This window comes from Hakea prostrata, chromosome 3 (genome assembly GCF_041222555.1).
Source record: "Hakea prostrata isolate BN-2017 chromosome 3, UWA_Hpros_2, whole genome shotgun sequence".
Lineage (NCBI taxonomy): Eukaryota > Viridiplantae > Streptophyta > Magnoliopsida > Proteales > Proteaceae > Hakea > Hakea prostrata.
The window spans coordinates 74,379,418-74,397,711 of NC_142602.1; the positions used below are offsets into that span (position 1 = coordinate 74,379,418).

The 18,294-nt window shown below is 39.3% G+C and overlaps 1 protein-coding gene and 1 non-coding gene across 2 annotated transcripts; one reads left to right on the forward strand and one right to left on the reverse strand.

Moving 5' to 3' along the window:
- Window positions 1–7,156: 7,156 nt before the first annotated feature.
- On the forward strand, window positions 7,157–7,263 carry LOC149023071 (small nucleolar RNA R71). The gene has a single exon (XR_016172628.1). It is a non-coding gene; the product is annotated as a small nucleolar RNA R71 (small nucleolar RNA).
- A 5,106-nt stretch (window positions 7,264–12,369) lies between these two features.
- LOC149023072 (F-box protein CPR1-like) lies at window positions 12,370–13,383 on the reverse strand. The gene is made up of 2 exons (XM_089147760.1): window positions 12,776–13,383; window positions 12,370–12,475 (listed from the first exon to the last, which is right to left on the reverse strand). The coding sequence occupies exons 1-2, from the start codon at window positions 13,381–13,383 to the stop codon at window positions 12,370–12,372; spliced, it is 714 nt and encodes a 237-aa protein (XP_089003886.1).
- Window positions 13,384–18,294: the final 4,911 nt, after the last annotated feature.

The window sequence follows — 18,294 nt, forward strand, 5'->3', positions numbered from 1 at the left end:
CTCCGCTTTTGCTTTAGATAATTCACGTACCATTGCCGAGAGGTAGATTGATCGAAACTGCACTCACCCCTCCAACATCTGTTGGAATCTTGAGCTTCATGTGTCGGGGTGACACGACCGCCTCTAGTGCATTTAGAGTTGGTCGTCCCACTATCACATTATACAAAATTTGATCGTGTCGCTAACCAATCAAAAATAAAATCCTATACTAATCTAGCAAGCAGAAAGTACGGGGTCGAACTATGGGGAACTGAAAGGCTAAATCACTAAGATTGAATTCAACAAAACTAAATTTAAACTAAATCTACTAACTAATGTAAAACGTTAACTTTGAATATGTGAAGATCTTTGGGATTTCGAATCCCCAATGCTTTTCCCTAACCAATATAACTCTATACTTCAAAGTAAATTAGGGATGGTCTTCCTAGATATGCCCTATCTTCGCAAGACTATCGTCCTTCGCGGAAGCTTGGCACGCTTAGTTCGCTGAGTTATAGAACATCTTTGGCCAAACTCAAACAAAATCAACTAGAAGAGATAGAACAATCAAATTAATGAAATAAGCATGGTTCATCTACATCCCAAAGAAAAGGAACTAGCTACTCATTATCACAAAGTTCATAAGAAAAATAAAGATGAAACATAAGGAGAGAGAGAGAGAGAGAGAGAGAGAGAGAGAGAGAGAGAGAGAGAGAGAGAGAGAGAGAGATGTGGTCTTCTTCTTCAGCAATGAGAGAGATGAGAGCTGCATTCGCCGTTCTCTTTTCTGTGGTTGGCTTCTCTTTTATGTCTCCCGCACACAATGAATCCCCTCTCTTTACCCGTCGATTTGACCTTTATTCTTTCGGAATTTGGAAAAACTCAAAACTGGAAAGTTGTAGATATTTTCAATATCGTTTCATAGTATCTTGAATCATCTAAATCCAAGCTCATACAAGAGAGATATGCCCAAAATACTGAAGGTAGGTCTGTTTACCCGATTTTCAGATTTATTACCAATTTTGTTCCTTAGACCTCCACCTATTTCCAATTTGGCTAAGATCTCACTTTTCATGATTTCTTGGGAAGCAAGATTGAATGCCATGATTTAAAATCCACCAATATCTAATATATTTGCCAACTTTACTCCATATTATCTCTAATATTCAAAATCACCTTATTCCTGAAAAATAAACAATAATACTCAATTAGCTCTCTTTAATTAAATAAGTATGGGGAATTAAATCAAATAAATAATGGTAAATGCATGTTTATCAAATACCCCCACACTTGAGTGTTTGCTAGTCCTCGAGCAAAACAAAACAATAAAAGTAATACAGAAAATAAAGAAAGAAAAACCTAACTCACTTTCGTAGGAATCACGGTTGCACTTAGCATGTGCAACAAGCCTTTAAACCCCTAGGTTACCCTAGTGGACGAGTTATGTCTCGTGAGTGTTTGTAGAGAATATACACACAAAATTCTTAAGTGCTCTTCTAATTATTCTGGCAGTAGTAAGAGTAGAAAGATAGATTCCAAGACAAGGACACTCCACTAAAGATTGAAGGGAATATAGGCACCCCCACACTTAAGCTCTTTACACCCTCTCTTGAGTCTAGCTCTAGGCAAACAATTCAATCGAGAAGTCTCTTCTTATCTTCAGTCTACCAGTTCACCCTCAAATAGGACTAAACTAGGTACCAAATAATACCAAGAACTTAAGATCTAAGCAATATTGACCTTCTTAGACATTTCTCCTCTATAAGCACATTAAATTCACTTCTTTCTTTAATGGTCACAGTTCTAGTCCGTGCAATGTCTTGCCTCTTAAGCTTTCTAGATGGCCTATGTAACGAGTGTTGGGTCAGCCGCTCTCAAGCCAGATGGCCTTAAGGGACTAGGTGTAGAATACCCCTCAAACTTACTTACTCAAGCCAACTAGGCTACAGGCCAAGACTGGACCAAAGACACCCCAACTGTTTGACGCAAGGCACGATGTTGGTGACACCGAGACCCGGTTACTAAGAAGGAGGTCTAAACTTTAAACTTCAGCAGATTTTTTTCTTTTTCTTTTTTCACATTATACTTCAATTCACTTCACATTTAAATAGTCTAAAATTGGTCTCAACTTGTCACCATAAGCACAAGGCAATACAAGATAACTAGATGGTCAAACTTTTTGGACTACCTGGAATTCCTATTTTCCGATTCAACCTCGGTCTCGAAATGTAAAACCCATTACTATTCTCTCAAGAGGGTGTTCATTACATCAGATGGGATTTCTAAAACACTTAAACTCTCATTTTGTATCTAAGCAAGGAATTAAAACATTTATCTTACCAAAGCCAGAAAAAATTGGTCACTTTTTATCTTTGTGACAATGCTCTACCAACTATCAACAAGTCTTACTCGAGTTGACACCCCCCCCCCCACACTTAAATTATGCAATGACCTCAGTGCATGCAAAAAAAATAATAGAAGCAAATAGAGGAAAGAGTGTACCCGATGTTTAAAATCATGATAGAGCACGCAACAGTAAAACCTAACAACAAACAAAGAAAAGAGAAGAAAAAGAACAAGAAATAACATCTATACAAATGGGTTGCCTCCCATAAAGCGCTAAGTTTAGTGTCTTCAGCCAGACTCAGTGAGAGACTCATGAAGAGTCTTGAGGCAAGTCTTCTAGGTCCAACTCCTCAATAAGTTGGCCATCAGCAAGGCCATCAGCAAAGCCATCAATATAGGGCTTTAGTCATTGGCCATTTACCTTAAAGGTTTGCCCATTGAGTGGGTTACGGATCTCTATCGCACCAGGGGGAAATACTTGAACAATCACATAAGGACCATCCCATCGAGATCGAAGCTTACCAGGAAATAAGCGCAATTTAGAATTAAACAACCACACTCGCTGATCAGGTACAAAGGACTTCCGAGTAATATGTTTATCATGAAAAGCTTTGGCTCGGTCCTTATAAATGCGCGAATTATCATAAGCATCATTACGCAATTCTTCTAATTCAGATAATTGAAGACGGCGAGTAGAACTAGCGTCAGACATATCAAAATTAAATGTCTTAATTGCCCAAAATGCCTTATGCTCTAACTCAACAGGAAGATGACAAGCTTTACCGAAGACTAAGTGGTATGGTGACATACCAATAGGAGTTTTATAAGCAGTCCGATAAGCCCATAATGCATCCTCTAATCTAACAGACCAATCTTTGCGGTCAGGTCTAACGGTCTTTTCCAAGATGCGCTTGATCTCACGATTAGAAACCTCCACTTGACCAGATGTCTGAGGATGGTAAGGAGTGGCAACCTTATGGGTAATGGAGTATTTCTTCAGCAAAGATCCAACCCGCCAATGACGGAAGTGACTACCGCCGTCACTAATAATAGCTCTAGGAAAGCCAAAGCGGCTAAAAATATGGCTCTGGATGAAGGACATCACTACCTTATGATCATTGGTCCTAGTAGCTTTAGCTTCTACCCATTTAGAGACATAGTCAACTGCTACAAGTATGTATTCATGACCAAATGATTTAGGAAAAGGTCCCATAAAATCAATACCCCATACATCAAAAACTTCAACAACAACAATGGGGCTAAGGGGCATCATGTTTCTATGGGAAATATTGCCAACCTGTTGGCATCTAAGGCATGCTCTACAAAAAGAATGGGCATCTTTAAACAATGTAGGCCAAAAAAAACCACTCTGCAGCACCTTTGCTGCGGTCTTATTACCACTAAAGTGTCCCCCACAGGCAAGAGTATGACAAAAGGATAAAATACTTTGAATCTCACTCTCAGGGACACAACGACGAATGACTTGGTCTAAACAATAACGAAAGAGCTCAGGATCTTCCCAATAATAGTATTTAAGTGAGGAGAAGAAGCGGTCTTTAGCAGCCTTATCCCAAGCAGAAGGAATCCTCCCCGTAACAAAATAATTAACAATATGAGCATACCAAGGTGTAGATGTAGAAGATATAGCGAATAATTGCTCATCAGGAAATGTCTCACTAATCAACTTAGAGGGGATAGAATCAAGAGGAATCCGAGATAAATGATCTGCTACAACATTCTCTGAGCCTTTCTTATCTCTAATCTCTAGGTCAAACTCTTGAAGGAGTAGAATCCAACGGATGAGCCTAGGCTTGGCATCAGGCTTAGAGATAAGGTGCCGAAGAGCTGTATGATCTGAATAGATAATCACCTTTGAGCCCAAAAGATATGAACGAAACTTATCAAGGGCAAAAACCACTGCTAGTAATTTCTTCTCAGTAGTAGTATAATGCATCTGAGCATCTGAGAGGGTCTTACTAGCATAGTAAAGAACGACTGGTTTCCCATCTACCTTTTGACCCAAAATAGCACCAAGAGCAAAATCAGATGCATCACACATAATCTCGAAAGGGAGATACCAATCAGGTGATTTCAAGATAGGTGCTTTAGACAATAAATCTCGAAGGGTATGGAAAGCATGAAGGCATTTCTCATCAAAGGTAAAAGGGGCATCCTTTGCAAGTAAATTGCATAAGGGTCTAGAAATCAAGCTAAAGTTCTTAATGAAACGCCTATAGAATCTAGCATGGCCTAAGAACGATCGGACTTGCTTAACAAAAAGTGGGAGGGGGTAGTTTGGCAATAACCTCAACCTTGGCCGGATCGACCTCAATACCACGTGCAGACACTATGTGTCCAAGGACAATTCCTTCTTGAACCATAAAATGGCTCTTCTCCCAACTTAAAACAAGGTTGGTCTCCACACATCTTTTAAGAACCTGTGATAACCGGTTGAGACACTCGTCAAAGGAAGATCCAAAGACGGATAAATCATCCATGAAAACCTCTAAGGATTGGCCAACCATATCAGAAAAGATGGCCATCATGCACCTTTGAAAGGTGGCTGGAGCATTACATAATCCAAAAGGCATGCGTCTAAATGCAAATGTACCAAAGGGGCAAGTGAAGGTTGTTTTCTCTTGGTCAATAGGGCAAATGGGAACTTGGTTGTAACCAGAGTAACCATCAAGAAAACAATAGTGGCTTTGCCTGGCTAGTCTCTCTAGAATCTGATCAATAAATGGCAAGGGAAAGTGATCCTTTTTGGTGACTGTGTTCAACTTTCGGTAATCGATGCAGACACGCCAACCTGTAGTGGTACGAGTTGGGACGAGATCACCATTGTCATTCGGAACCACAGTAATGCCGGATTTCTTAGGGACAACCTGGGTAGGACTGACCCATTCACTATCAGAAATTGGGTAAATAATTCCGGCATCTAACCACTTAATCACCTCTTTTTCACCACCTCTCTCATATTAGGATTCAGACGACGCTGAGGATCCCTACGGGGTTTCGCTCCATCCTCACAATATATCCTATGCATACATATGGAAGGGTCTATGCCCTTAAGATCAGCTAAGGACCAGCCAATGGCTGACTTGAATTCAGAAAGCACTTCTAGAAGGTGGTCTTCTTGCCTAGGTGATAGATCAGAAGAAATAATGACAGGCAATGTTTCATTTTCCCCTAAGAATGCATACTTTAGATTGGAAGGGAGAGGTTTAAGTTCCAACTTAGGGGGAGATATGAGGGATGAGGGTTGGGGAGATGCAGCTAATGGAGGTAGAGGCTCAAATCTCTTTGGAAATGGTGGCTGCTCCAAAGGAGTGGAAGAGTCCAACAATGTGTTGACTTCCTCAATAAGTTGGTCAGATTCTCCAGATGACAAGTAACGTTGTAGGGGATCATCAATAAGCATGTTTGGAGTATAATCCGCCACTTCCTCATCAATAAGGTTATTCACAAAGCACTCTTTATCTCTATTTGGGCTTAAGGATGCATTGAAGATGTTGACTCTAAGTTTCTTATTTCCAAATGATATATCCATGACACCCGATCTACAATTGATGCAAGCATTCGCAGTGGCTAAAAAGGGGCGTCCAAGAATGACTAGTGGTAACTTATTGGTAGTTGGATTATCCATATCTAGGATCAAAAAATCGACAGGAAAATATAGATCATCCACCTTTACCAAAACGTTTTCAAGTAGCCCACGAGGTCATTTGATTGAGCGGTCTGCTAATTGTAGTATCACATCAGTGGATTTCAAATCTCCTAAGCCAAACCTATCATAAACTGAGCCGGGTAAAATATTCACACTGGCTCCCAAATCAAGCAATGCTTTGCTTATGGATAGATCTCCAATGACACATGAAATTAAAGGTGTACCAGGATCTTTAAGCTTAGGGGGCAGTTGGTTGGAAATTATAGAGCTAACTTGTTCAGTTAGGTGCACAGTTTTCAGAGTCTGAGTTCCCATCTTACGCTTTTGGGTGCATAGATCTTTTAAGAATTTAGCATAAGCTGGGACTTGCTTGATAGCATCCAATAGTGGGAGATTGATATGAACTTGTTGGAATAAATCAATCATTTCTTGCATCTTAGCATTCTTTCTAGGATCTGGAATTGAGGATTTAAGAGCTTTAGGGAAGGGGGCTTTGGGAGTGTAAGATTTAGGAGTAGGCCATCTACAAGGCACCCCCGGAAGGGTACCGGGGCCACTGGCTGTGGCCCCCCGGGTCACCCTCTTCGACCGCGGGGCAGGCTGGATGGCAGGTGATATTTCCCCCGGCCGGGCTTTCCCCTTGATGTTGGGTTCCGGTGCTGGTGGGCCTCCCCCGCATCAGCTAGTTGACCAAGTTGGGTTTCCAATTTGTTAATGGACTGAGAATGGAAATGCAACAATTGAGTATTTTGCTCTAATCCACTAAGTGTTTTTAGTACCTTATCCTCAAATGATGAATTATGTGAGGGCTGTTGCTCATTCCTATAGGCATTTTGGTGCATATTAAATGGAGGTGGATATGGGGTTTGTTGTCCTAATGACAAGAGATGGTCCAATTTCTTTGATAGCAAGTCAACCTTAGTGTTCATTTCAACAGTAGGATTGATCTCATAGAGACCGCTCCTCGTTGGATGCCCAATGGGTGGAATCTCAATCCTAGTTGCTGAAGCATGGTATTGGGAATTTTCACTAAGGGTCTCAAAGAATTCCCATGCCTCTTTCTCATTCTTGTGCATGAAAGTCCCACCACAAGAAGAATCAACCATTTGCCTATGTCGGTCTCTAAGGCCATCATAAAAGCATTGAACCAATTGCCATTTAGGAATAGCATGGTGGGGGCACTTTCGAAGTAATTCTTTTAGTCTTTCCCATGCCTCATGAAATTGTTCTCCTTCTTGGTGGGAGAAACTTGTTATTGCTCTCCTAATGCTATTGGTACGACCAATGGGGAAGAACTTTTTAAGGAACTCTTGTTGCATTTCTGCCCAAGTGGAAATTTTAACATTATCCAAAAAATGAAGCCAATGCTTAGCTTTATCTTTAAGGGAGAATGGGAAAAGCAATAACATTAAAGCATCAACTGAGAGGTTTTGAATTTTAATCGTGGAGGACACCTCTAAAAACTCATCTAAGTGCTGATAGGGCTCTTCATTGGCAAGTCCATAAAAAGATGGTAGCATTTGAATCACACTAGATTTGATCTCATATTGAGCCGCCTCTATGTTAGGCAACTTAATACAAGAAACCGGAGTATATATCGTAGGAATGAAATGCTCACTCAAGGGCCTCATTGGAGGCTCATAGTTTGCCATGGTTCTTTGCCTGCTAAGGTTGGCCAATGTCTCTTCTAACTCTAAGTCAAGTGGAGTCAACTCAGGGTTTAGGGACGGACGACCATGCATACACACAGAAGAATAAAAAAAAGAATAAGCTAAATAAGGAAAATTAAAAGAAAATAACTATAGCAAAAGGGAGAGTTTAGGACGTACCTGAAGCGCAATCCACGTGATCTTTCGAACAAAAGTTACACATGTGGGATCTGAGGGATGGGGATTTTTAAAAATTAACCTAAACAACCCAATCTAATGCAAATATTACAATTGAAAAGTCCTAAATACAATTATATCTAAGAAAGAAAAGATAACAACCTAAACTAATTATCGAATCGCTACTCTTGCAGTTACCTACAAAACAAAGAAAAATAGATTAGTTAAATAAGCAAAGAAAAATAAAAAATTAAAAAAAACCTAAAATTACTCTAAAAATTATGCCTAATTGACAAAAATAAATCTTAGCAACCGTGCTTTGGTTCCCCGGCAACGGCGCCAAAATTTGATCGTGTCGCTAACCAATCAAAAATAAAATCCTATACTAATCTAGCAAGCAGAAAGTACGGGGTCGAACTATGGGAAACTGAAAGGCTAAGTCACTAAGATTGAATTCAACAAAACTAAATTTAAACTAAATCTACTAACTAATGTAAAACGTTAACTTTGAATATGTGAAGATCTTTGGGATTTGAATCCCCAATGCTTTTCCCTAACCAATAGAACTCTATACTTCAAAGTAAATTAGGGATGGTCTTCCTAGATATGCCCTATCTTCGCAAGACTATCGTCCTTCGAGGGAGCTTGAAACGCTTAGTTCGCTGAGTTATAGAACATCTTTGGCCAAACTCAAACACAATCAACTAGAAGAGATAGAACAATCAAATTAATGAAATAAGCATGGTTCATCTACATCCCAAAGAAAAGGAACTAGCTACTCATTATCACAAAGTTCATAAGAAAAATAAAGATGAAACATAAGGAGAGAGAGAGAGAGAGAGATGTGGTCTTCTTCTTCAGCAATGAGAGAGATGAGAGTTGCATTCGCCGTCCTCTTTTCTGTGGTTGGCTTCTCTTTTATGTCTCCCGCACACAATGAATCCCCTCTCTTTACCCGTCGATTTGACCTTTATTCTTTCGGAATTTGGAAAAACTCAAAACTGGAAAGTTGTAGATATTTTCAATATCGTTTCATAGCATCTTGAATCATCGAAATCCAAGCTCATACGAGAGATATATGCCCAAAATACTGAAGGTAGGTCTGTTTACCCGATTTTCAGATTTATTACCAATTTTGTTCCTTAGACCTCCACCTATTTCCAATTTGGCTAAGATCTCACGTTTCATGATTTCTTGGGAAGCAAGATTGAATGCCATGATTTAAAATCCACCAATATCTAATATATTTGCCAACTTTACTCCATATTATCTCTAATATTCAAAATCACCTTATTCCTGAAAAATACACAAAAATACTCAATTAGCTCTCTTTAATTAAATAAGTATGGGGAATTAAATCAAATAAATAATGGTAAATGCATGCTTATCATATGCAGATAGGTCTTTTACAACCATGAAATTGACCCGTACAAGGGTGTCCCGAGGAGATGTCCCGATCTTTTAGATCCAAAGCCGAAGACCCTGCAAAACCATAAAGAGGTGTTGTAGATGGGGTTAGCAGGTCATCAGCCAGCTTTAATCTCTTGAATGCCTCATATGACAGTAGGTCGACTAAGGAACCTGTGTCAACTAAGACTCGTTGAACTTCCCGATTTGCTATTTTTACGTTGATGATGATTGCATCATCATGAGGCACCACTATCCCATTCAGATCTTCATCAGTGAATGTTATAGCTTCAAGGCATGCTGGATTTTTTTCCTCTTTTTTGGCAAATGAACAGCTCCCACAAACTGGGCCTTCTATTTTGCCTTTTTTATTGACTCCACAGTCGGGCCACCCATGATTACATACACGGGTGATTCTTCCTAACCTTCCTTCTCCTTTCCTTTGTTAGCCTTTTTGGCGATTTCGCCCGGACTAGTTGATCGAGCCCTTTTTCTTGGCTCGGGTGATCTTTCACGGGATTTACCTGACCCTCACACATACTGACCAAGCTTCCCGTCTTGGATCAATTTCTCAATCTCTGATTTGAGGATTCGATAGTTGTCAGTGTGGTGGCCATAGTCTTTGTGAAAGCGGCAATATTTTGTCATATTCCGATCTTCCAATCAGGAATATAACTTTCCAGGCCATTTTAATAACTTCTTGTCTTGGATTTGCATTAGAATCTCTGATGGTTTCGTATTGAGTGGGGTGAAGCTTTCTCGCCCTTGGTCACTCTTCCACCGGCTTTTTGACCCTCGATCCCGATCATTGGAAGTGTTCTTTTCATTGTCGGGTCTTCAATCTCGGTCGGCCTTCACCCGAGCACTTATCACTTCATATACACTAGCTTGCTTCTGGTTCTTACGTAATAGTGTCCCATATGTTTTGGGTTTGTCTATCAATAAGACCTCGAGAAGCCTTTGATGAGTGATGCCACTCCAGAGTGCACTGTATGCAACTTGATCATCAAGATCCTCGATCTCAATTACCACTTCATCGAAACGCTTCAAAAAATCCCGGATGGATTCTCTTCATTTCTACCTTATAGCAAATAGGTTGTCAGACGTTTTCTTGCTCCCGATTGCACTTCTAAATAGGGCTATGAACTTCCCGGCAAGTTCTCTAAAATTATGAATTGATCCCAATTGTAAGCTGCTGAACCATTTAATAGCTAGACCCTTCAATGAGGCCGGGAATGTTTTGACAAGCAGTTCATCCTCCCGACCTAGTACAGTCATTACTGACTTGAAGTAACTAATATGCTCTTTTGGGTTTGTTTTTCCTTCGAACGGAGTGAAAGTTAGCATTTTGAGGGAGAGGCATATTCATGATTTCGTCTGAGAATGGTTCCCAATCAACCATGTTCAAATCTTCATCATGATCCCGATCCTCCAATTTGTGCTCGACCTCAGCCATTCTTCTCCAAAGGCGATGTTCTATTTCCATCGGACTCCGCAGTGTTCTCTCTTCTGGATTGCGGTCGGGAGACCGATACCCTCGGTTGGGTTGCTTGAGGCTGGCTTTCTCCTTGATGTTTGATTTCTTCCCCGCGACTTCTTTGAGGCAGGGATCCGATTCGAGAAGGTACCGAAATATGGTCAAGGGCACTGACCCTTGTTCCATTTGGTTGTCTTTGATCTCACTCGGCGCCAATATGAGTGGATCTCTGGCCTTCGGTTTGTCTTCCTCTTGAGATACCTCCTCTCGGTTGGGCTCTTCTTGCATTTTGGAAGGCTCTCAGTAACCTTCCTGTCTGAGTGTTTTGTCTTGGTCCTTGCTCGACTCCAATTTGGTGGACCAAACCTCTCAACACCCCTAGCATTCCTTTTCTGATTTCATCTACATCTGTAGTAGTGGAATGCCCCTGGGGCCTTCTTGAGGTGCCCTCCCCGTTTGGGTTTTCAAGTATCAGATTATCCACTGGAGGATCTTGCTCCACTCTGGTTGAGTATTCAGCCCCATTGTCTTGATGTGTTTGATCTTCTAAGTTTGAGTTACGGCTAGCAGTTTCTTGCCGGGTACGCCTGTTATTAGCTCCTCATCTTGCCATGACTTAAAGACTATCGTTCCCACAGACGGCGCCAAACTGATGTGTCACAGTTATAATCCTTGTTCAGACTAAGGCCCTTCTCATTTCCGGGACAATGAATCCTGCAAGAAAGGTTAGATGCAGGCTGGCTCGTATGCCGGGCAGCCGCCTCCGATGGCTAAGTCAAACAGTGAACAGATTAAGATCCCGTGCAAGAGCTACACAGGGTTATGTTCAGAATGTATTGGATGCTTATCAGAGGGGTGAGTCCCTGGTTTTATAATGTATATATTCCCTTTTCAGTGCTGGGCGGGTTTCTCGTCAAAGCTGCTATCTCTCCTTGGACTACACTTCCTTGTCGTCCATCTCGCTCAATTAGCCTTGTAGTTGACCTTCTATTTAGATCGTTCTTGCCATGTAGGTCCAACGTAATGGACACTTTGTTTTAGTTAGTCGGTAACCGTCCTAACCGAGTGTTTGATTCAGCCCCAGCCCAGGTCTAAAGCCAGTCGGGTAGAAAACCACCCATATCACTTACAACCCATATAAATCCCATTTTCCAGTTATCATATGATATCTGAGTCGTAGAACTTTTTGTCTACTATCTAGACACCAAAGCTCTTATAGCATCTATGAGTTCATTCTTATTGACGAGGTTAATTAGAGCCATGGTATATTCCTAGCATACTGACCAAAGGAGAAGCCCCAGCAAGCGAGCAGCAAGCACAGTCGTGAACAGTATTGTGAAAACAATGAGCATTGTTTTTAGGTTATTCTAAAAAAGAATGGGATTTGAATAAATTGAATTAAAAGGTTTACCACAAAAACGATTAGAATGAATCCTGAATTTATACTCTTTTCTAATATTTTAAATAAAACATGAGCAAAAATGACAATGAGAATTGATACAAAAAAATCCTAGTTGTGATTTATATAAAAAATCTCAAGTAATTACAACTAACAAGTAAATTATAGGCCCCATTCACATCACCTAAATGCATTAGTATGATTTGAAGAATGAAGATCTGTTAAGCTTAAAACTAATGTTCATTTCTTCAACCTACTTTTCCTTTATTTAGAATGTCAACACTTGAATTTCGATTGATTTCATTAAGACTCCAGATGGTTGCAAGAATGGAACAATATATTCTGAGATGGAACCAAAATTGATAAGAACAAGACTGTAAACAAACAAACAAATGATGTGAAAACGAAATGTAAACATGATATATTAACCTGAGTGTAAATCTGTTCTACCAGATTACCCCTTTTTATTCGTTCTTTTTTTTTTCTTAGCAGCTCCATCTTTTGTATCAAGTGATACGAGACTCTCAATGCATACTGTGTGCCACGGGCTAGAAAACTTAAGATTACTTGACTTTCTTTTCTGGGGATCATAAAGCACCAATGCTTGACCCGTCTTGAGTACAAATCCACCCTTCTTTGAATAGCATATAGGTCTGAAGTAATTTTCAAAATACCTTGACATCACTGGTTTTTCAAACAAGAGCCTTTTCTCCCAGGATTCTCTTACACTATAATCCTTCATCACCCAAAACTCAACACCGACCCCAGGGAAGTCACACAGCATGCAAAGTTGAAGTTTTTCTCCTAGAACCCCGACGGTCATGTAGAACTTATCTTCCACAAGATCAGGTAGTGGCACCTCTCGAAGCTCGTCATCTTTAATGTCAACTGAAACAATCACATTAGGAGCGGAAGCAGTAGTGCGATCTAAAACCCAATGAAAAGCAGAATTTATAAAAACCCCAACTGTTTGTTGGGTTTTAAACAAGGGAATGTCCAGTTTTCTCCATGAGTTGCTACTAAGAGAATACACCTTCACCTCGAAGCCAATGTAGTTTGAATATGACTCATCATCAGAGAACTCTAAAACCCTAATCACATTATAATCATCGGTAGTAGGGTCATAGCCAAATCCATAAGCATAGAGAAAGGCACAGCGAGAATTGCTAGGAAAATCTGTTCGCGTATACGGAAGCTTCTTGTGCTGTTTTATAGATGGATTAAAAAGGAATGCAGGTAAGTCGCAGTCTTTGCTGAGAGCAACGCCTGTGTCGTCACACATATATACTAAGCCATTACAAGAAGTCAAAAAATAGTTTCCCGTGGGGATGGGGAAAGGATAATCGAATTTTACTACAAACGCAGCTTTTCCTCTTCGTTCACAATCATCTAGGTTTACAGAAAAGATGACACATTCCTCCATGGGTTTTTCGTATTCTTCGATTGAGATGATGCTCTGGTTGTTAGTTGCAATGGATTGGTTGAGGTGCATCTTAATAAAATAAGGATTGGTTATTAGTGCACACCAAGATTTGCATACGCACCTAAATCTTAAAAGAGACTTGACCGGTAGCCATGAAAGCAGGTCGAAGATGATGTCCTCTGTGAGGTTGTTGGTTACCATTGCACCATCTTTTCTTATTTTCTTATTGACCTTGTTCTCCGCCATGGCTAGAGACTACCAGGTCTTCCAAGAAAAACAAAAATATTATTGGAAGAAGTCGCTTCAATGTGGGAGAGTACAGTTAGTTTGTTCCTGATTGTTAGTTGTGACCGTGAATCAGTTTTAAAAGGTCATATTCAGAAACCCTAGTTTAAAGAGTTTGAGTTGCAATCCAAAACTTGAAATTGATTGGAGATGTAAAGATTTGAATATGTCAACATGTTATTAGAATTCAAATTGTAAACTACGGCTTATTTGAAGCAAATTTTTATCAATCCCTTACATGTAGGCTTTATTTACCGAACTTTCCTGTTTAAATTTTAATATCTGATTTCCCCCAAAGTCCCCAAAGCTCGATTTTTTCAGTCCAACTAATTGCTTTCTTTCACGTTGAGCCAATTTACATTAACTGGTTGAAAATGATTAGTTGAACCACCAAAATAATCTTGTGCTTTTTCAACCCTACTCTTTTTTTTTTTTTTTTGGAAGCTGATGTTCATTCGGACCAGTTTGCGTGCACCTTGATTACATCCTTAAGGTGTTGAGTTTGGGTGTCTTGTACTCTATGGGTCTATGTAATTATGGTTTTGGTTGTATTTGTAATTGAAACAGGGTTTGGGTCAATTACTAGTACTGTGTTAAATTTGTAATTACATTGGGATTAGGGTTTTAGGTTTCCCTATAAATAGTCTCAGTAAGATAACCTATAGGCATCATGGGATAAGGATTGGAGGCAAACAAAAGATAACACTTTGTGGGTGTGAGAGTGATGTATGGTTTCTTGGAAATAGTGAAACTTTTTAGTTGTGCATCCATTTTTCCTAACAAATGGTATCAGAGCGAGGTTTGGTGGAACGGTGAGTTAGTTCTTTTTTAAAGTTTTTATTTAACTTTTCTTTTATGCCTTTGATGTAATCATTATTACATTGTTTTAAAGAAGAAGATTTTTTTTTTTTTTAAAGGTTGAGAAGTGGAACGTGGAGGAAGACCATCAAGACAAGAAGAAAAAAAGGAGGAAAAAAAAAAAAAGAGAAAAAGATTCGGTGGGAAAAAAAAAAAAAAAAAAAAATCGATATTTTTTTGTATTATCGGATCGTATAGATTGTTTCAACAGGATTTTTTGTAAAGGATTTTTGTACGGTTTTAAGTGTTCCTAAGGTTTTTGAGTGTTTTGGACTCAGTGGAAGTGATGGATCGAGGAGATTTCGCTCCGTTGGTATTGATTTTGTGAGTTCGTACAGAGATCAACGGTGAGGTTCTTAAGTTGATTGATGGGTACGAAAGCCACAAATCAGGTAAATTGTACAGGCTTGTAGGGAGTGTTGAAATAGGTGGAGCTCCAGTTAACACTTTGGCAAGGGGTACAGGTAGACAGAATTTGCAAGTTGTTCAAGCGCAAAACAAGGGCAAATTTGGAAAGAAGCGAGTGACTTTCGCTTTGGATTTGGTGAGTGGCAGTGATCTCCGGAGCTGCTCTGTGACAGAGGAGAGATGGAGCCATGTCACGTCGTATAGTAGCAATGAGTTGTACGAGACACCCCAGGTGGGGGGGGTGCGCCATGCTGGTTTAGAAATGACGGTAACAAAAGCATCCCTGGAGGGGATGTGGGCCATGCAGTAAGGTGTGGTGGATACACAGAGATGGATGATTGCAGAGGGACATCATCAACGGTTTTCTTCAAGGTGGTTTGCAGAATTCAAGCCAAGGTGGAGATTGTTGGGTTTGGGTGTCTTGCATTCTGTGGGTCCATGCAATTATGGTTTTGGTTGTATTTGTAATTGAAATAGGGTTTGGGTCAATTACTAGTACTGGGTTAAACTTGTAATTACATTGGGATTAGGGTTTTAGGTTTCCTTATAAATAGTCTCTATGGGATAACCTATAGGCATCAATCCTTGTAGGGGATTGAGGAATCCATCCTGAGGATAAGGATTGGGGGCAAGCAAAGGGTAACACTTTGTGGGTGTGAGAGTGGTATGTGGTTTCCTAGAAATAGTGAAACTTCTTTTCTTTCTAGTGGACGTAGGCAAGGTTTCTCCGAACCACGTTAAATTTCCTTTGTGTACTTTGCTTGTGTTCTTCTCTATTCGTAGTTGTCCATCCATTTTCCCTAACACAAGGGGGGAGACGCTGTTTGCAAAGATCGAGCTCATGACCTCTCCACAAAGAAGTATGGATCTCTACCACTCTACTAATCCTGTATTGGCATTTTTCCAACCCTACTCTTACTTCCTTTTAAAAAAAATGAAAAAAAAAACACCCTTCTCTCTTCCAATCTTCTAATGGTAGAGAGAAGAGCGGAGTTTATCAAATTCTTTTAGTTTCTTGTTTTTATACATCTCAATGTTGTAAATATGTTTAAAACTTATTAATGTTATTTTATATAAATTTCTGTTTTAATCGTGTCTTTTATCCATGGTTTTATTTAGTCCCACATCGGATTGAGAGGATCTGATTATATGGTTTATATATAGTAAGGGCTCATGTATTATTAATTTGTGCGACATGAATCGAGCCTGAATCCCGTTGTGACCCTGCCATGATTATATATATATATAAATCTATATGACTTGGGACTTAGAGAGGCACTCTCTTGCAGAGAGGTCAGCTGGATAGGTACCTTCTTGAAGGGAGTTGAGCTAAAAGGTACCCATTTTCATGTTCATTCTTGACACTGAATTTTCCTCTTCCTCTTTCTTTCTCTCTCTCTCCCTGTTGTTGTTCTGTTAAGCAGTGAACATAACCTGATACACCTTAAGTAACATTTCTGGGGTGCAACTTTAAAGGTTGGGCTGACTGATCTTGGGGTGAAGACACTGTAAAACCCGTATTGCACAAATTGGGGTGTCTAAATACCATAAATGGAGAAGTAAGCGTTGTTGTTTTTCTTTTCTTTTTTTTCTTTTTTCTTTTCTTTTTTTAATCATTTGGTACCAATTAATATGAACCGGATCAAGTAGAAAGAAAGACACAAGTTGGCAAAAAAAAAAAAAGTAAGTAGCAGGGAAGAAGGAGAGGTGAGAGTTTGAACTAACAGAGTGGCTGAAAAAATCAAGGGTAATTTGAAAATAAAAAAATATCAGGAAGAAAAAGAGGTGAGCATTGGGATTTTGAGGAAAATCATATATTAAAGTCTGAACAGGAAAGTTTAGTAAATAAAGCCTAAGCATAGGAGGATGATAGAAATTGACTCTTTTTACTTTTTTTTTTATAAAACTGACAGCTTCTTTTATAAAAGGGGAGGAAAATTATTATATATACACAACTTTGCTCTTGATTCCAAAAAATTTAAATTCTTGACGATATAGTATGAGACGATGATCATTATCAATTGATGTTATTGATTTGCAAACTCATATATAAACTGGAATTAGGACATTGAAATAGAAGCAAAAATCACATGTAAAAGAAGTCTTATTTCAATCTGAATTCTAAAACACAGATGAGTTTTTATTTATTTTATAAAAAAGCATACCATATATGATATATCAGAGATGTAGAAGCTCCAATTACCATAGCATGTTAGGATCAGAAAAACTGAAGGCAATGTATAAGATAGACCAACATCAAGCAATATGATAAAGAAATACAACTTAAGTAAGATAATCTTATGTCAGAAGCACTTACCTGTAGGAAATAGAATAATCGAAATTAAAACATGAACTCAAATAGGGTGAATTGAGGCATACGAACAGTACTTTTCGTTAAGGCATTTGAACACCCTCCCCTAAGTGTACACTGGATTTCCCCTTGGCGTCCTCACCTCCAAAATACAACAACTCCTTAGATATGAAAGTTAGCATTCCAATAGATTCTACTTACAAAGGAGATACGAAGGTAATATACAACACAATAAGGGAAGAAAACAAAACCGGAATTTGTTCACTTTTCAAAACACAAATTTTCTACCAAAACCAGAGAGCAAAACTCTTTTTTGAATTTTTTCCCATTACGACTCCTAAACTCACATGGACACCCGTAGGGGAGAGTGACATTTGTTCATAAGATCATCTCTAAAAGAGAAAGAGTTGTGACTGATCGTACAATCACTTCCCCACAAAAAAAAAAACCCAAAAATGGATTTTTCGGATCATGCCCACGATCCATGATCCATGCCTCTCATAGACATTTAATATTAATTAACTAATATTATATATGTCCCATAGGTTGGTTGAGCTAGGGTTCACAAACACACACACACACACACACACACACACACACACACACACAATTAGGTTACCTTGTATACGGCAAATTGCCAAAAATTTTGGATCGAATTCTTTTCATCCAAAAGTGTCCCATAGGTAGATGTTGCATCATATGGGATTACAATGGCAGTTTTGTGGTAGCTCAAAGCAAATTTGGACAGTTCTTCGGCATCTTTAGTTGAACTTGAAGCCATTAGAGATGGCATTCTTCTTAGCTCTTCTTTAAAAGTAGTTGACTTACATATCCATTCAGATTGTTTACTATTATCAATGCTCTCCATGGTCTCCAATCATCTTTAGATTGGATGTGCCATAGTTTAG

Bases quoted from the DNA above. Each gene is read 5' to 3' on its own strand.
- LOC149023072 (XM_089147760.1), bottom strand. From the start codon at position 13,383: ATGTGTGACGACACAGGCGTTGCTCTCAGCAAAGACTGCGACTTACCT. The intron at 12,476-12,775 runs GTATTTTGAAAA...GTTTGTTTACAG, and splicing joins GAAAAACCAGTGATGTCAAG to TCTTGTTCTTATCAATTTTG.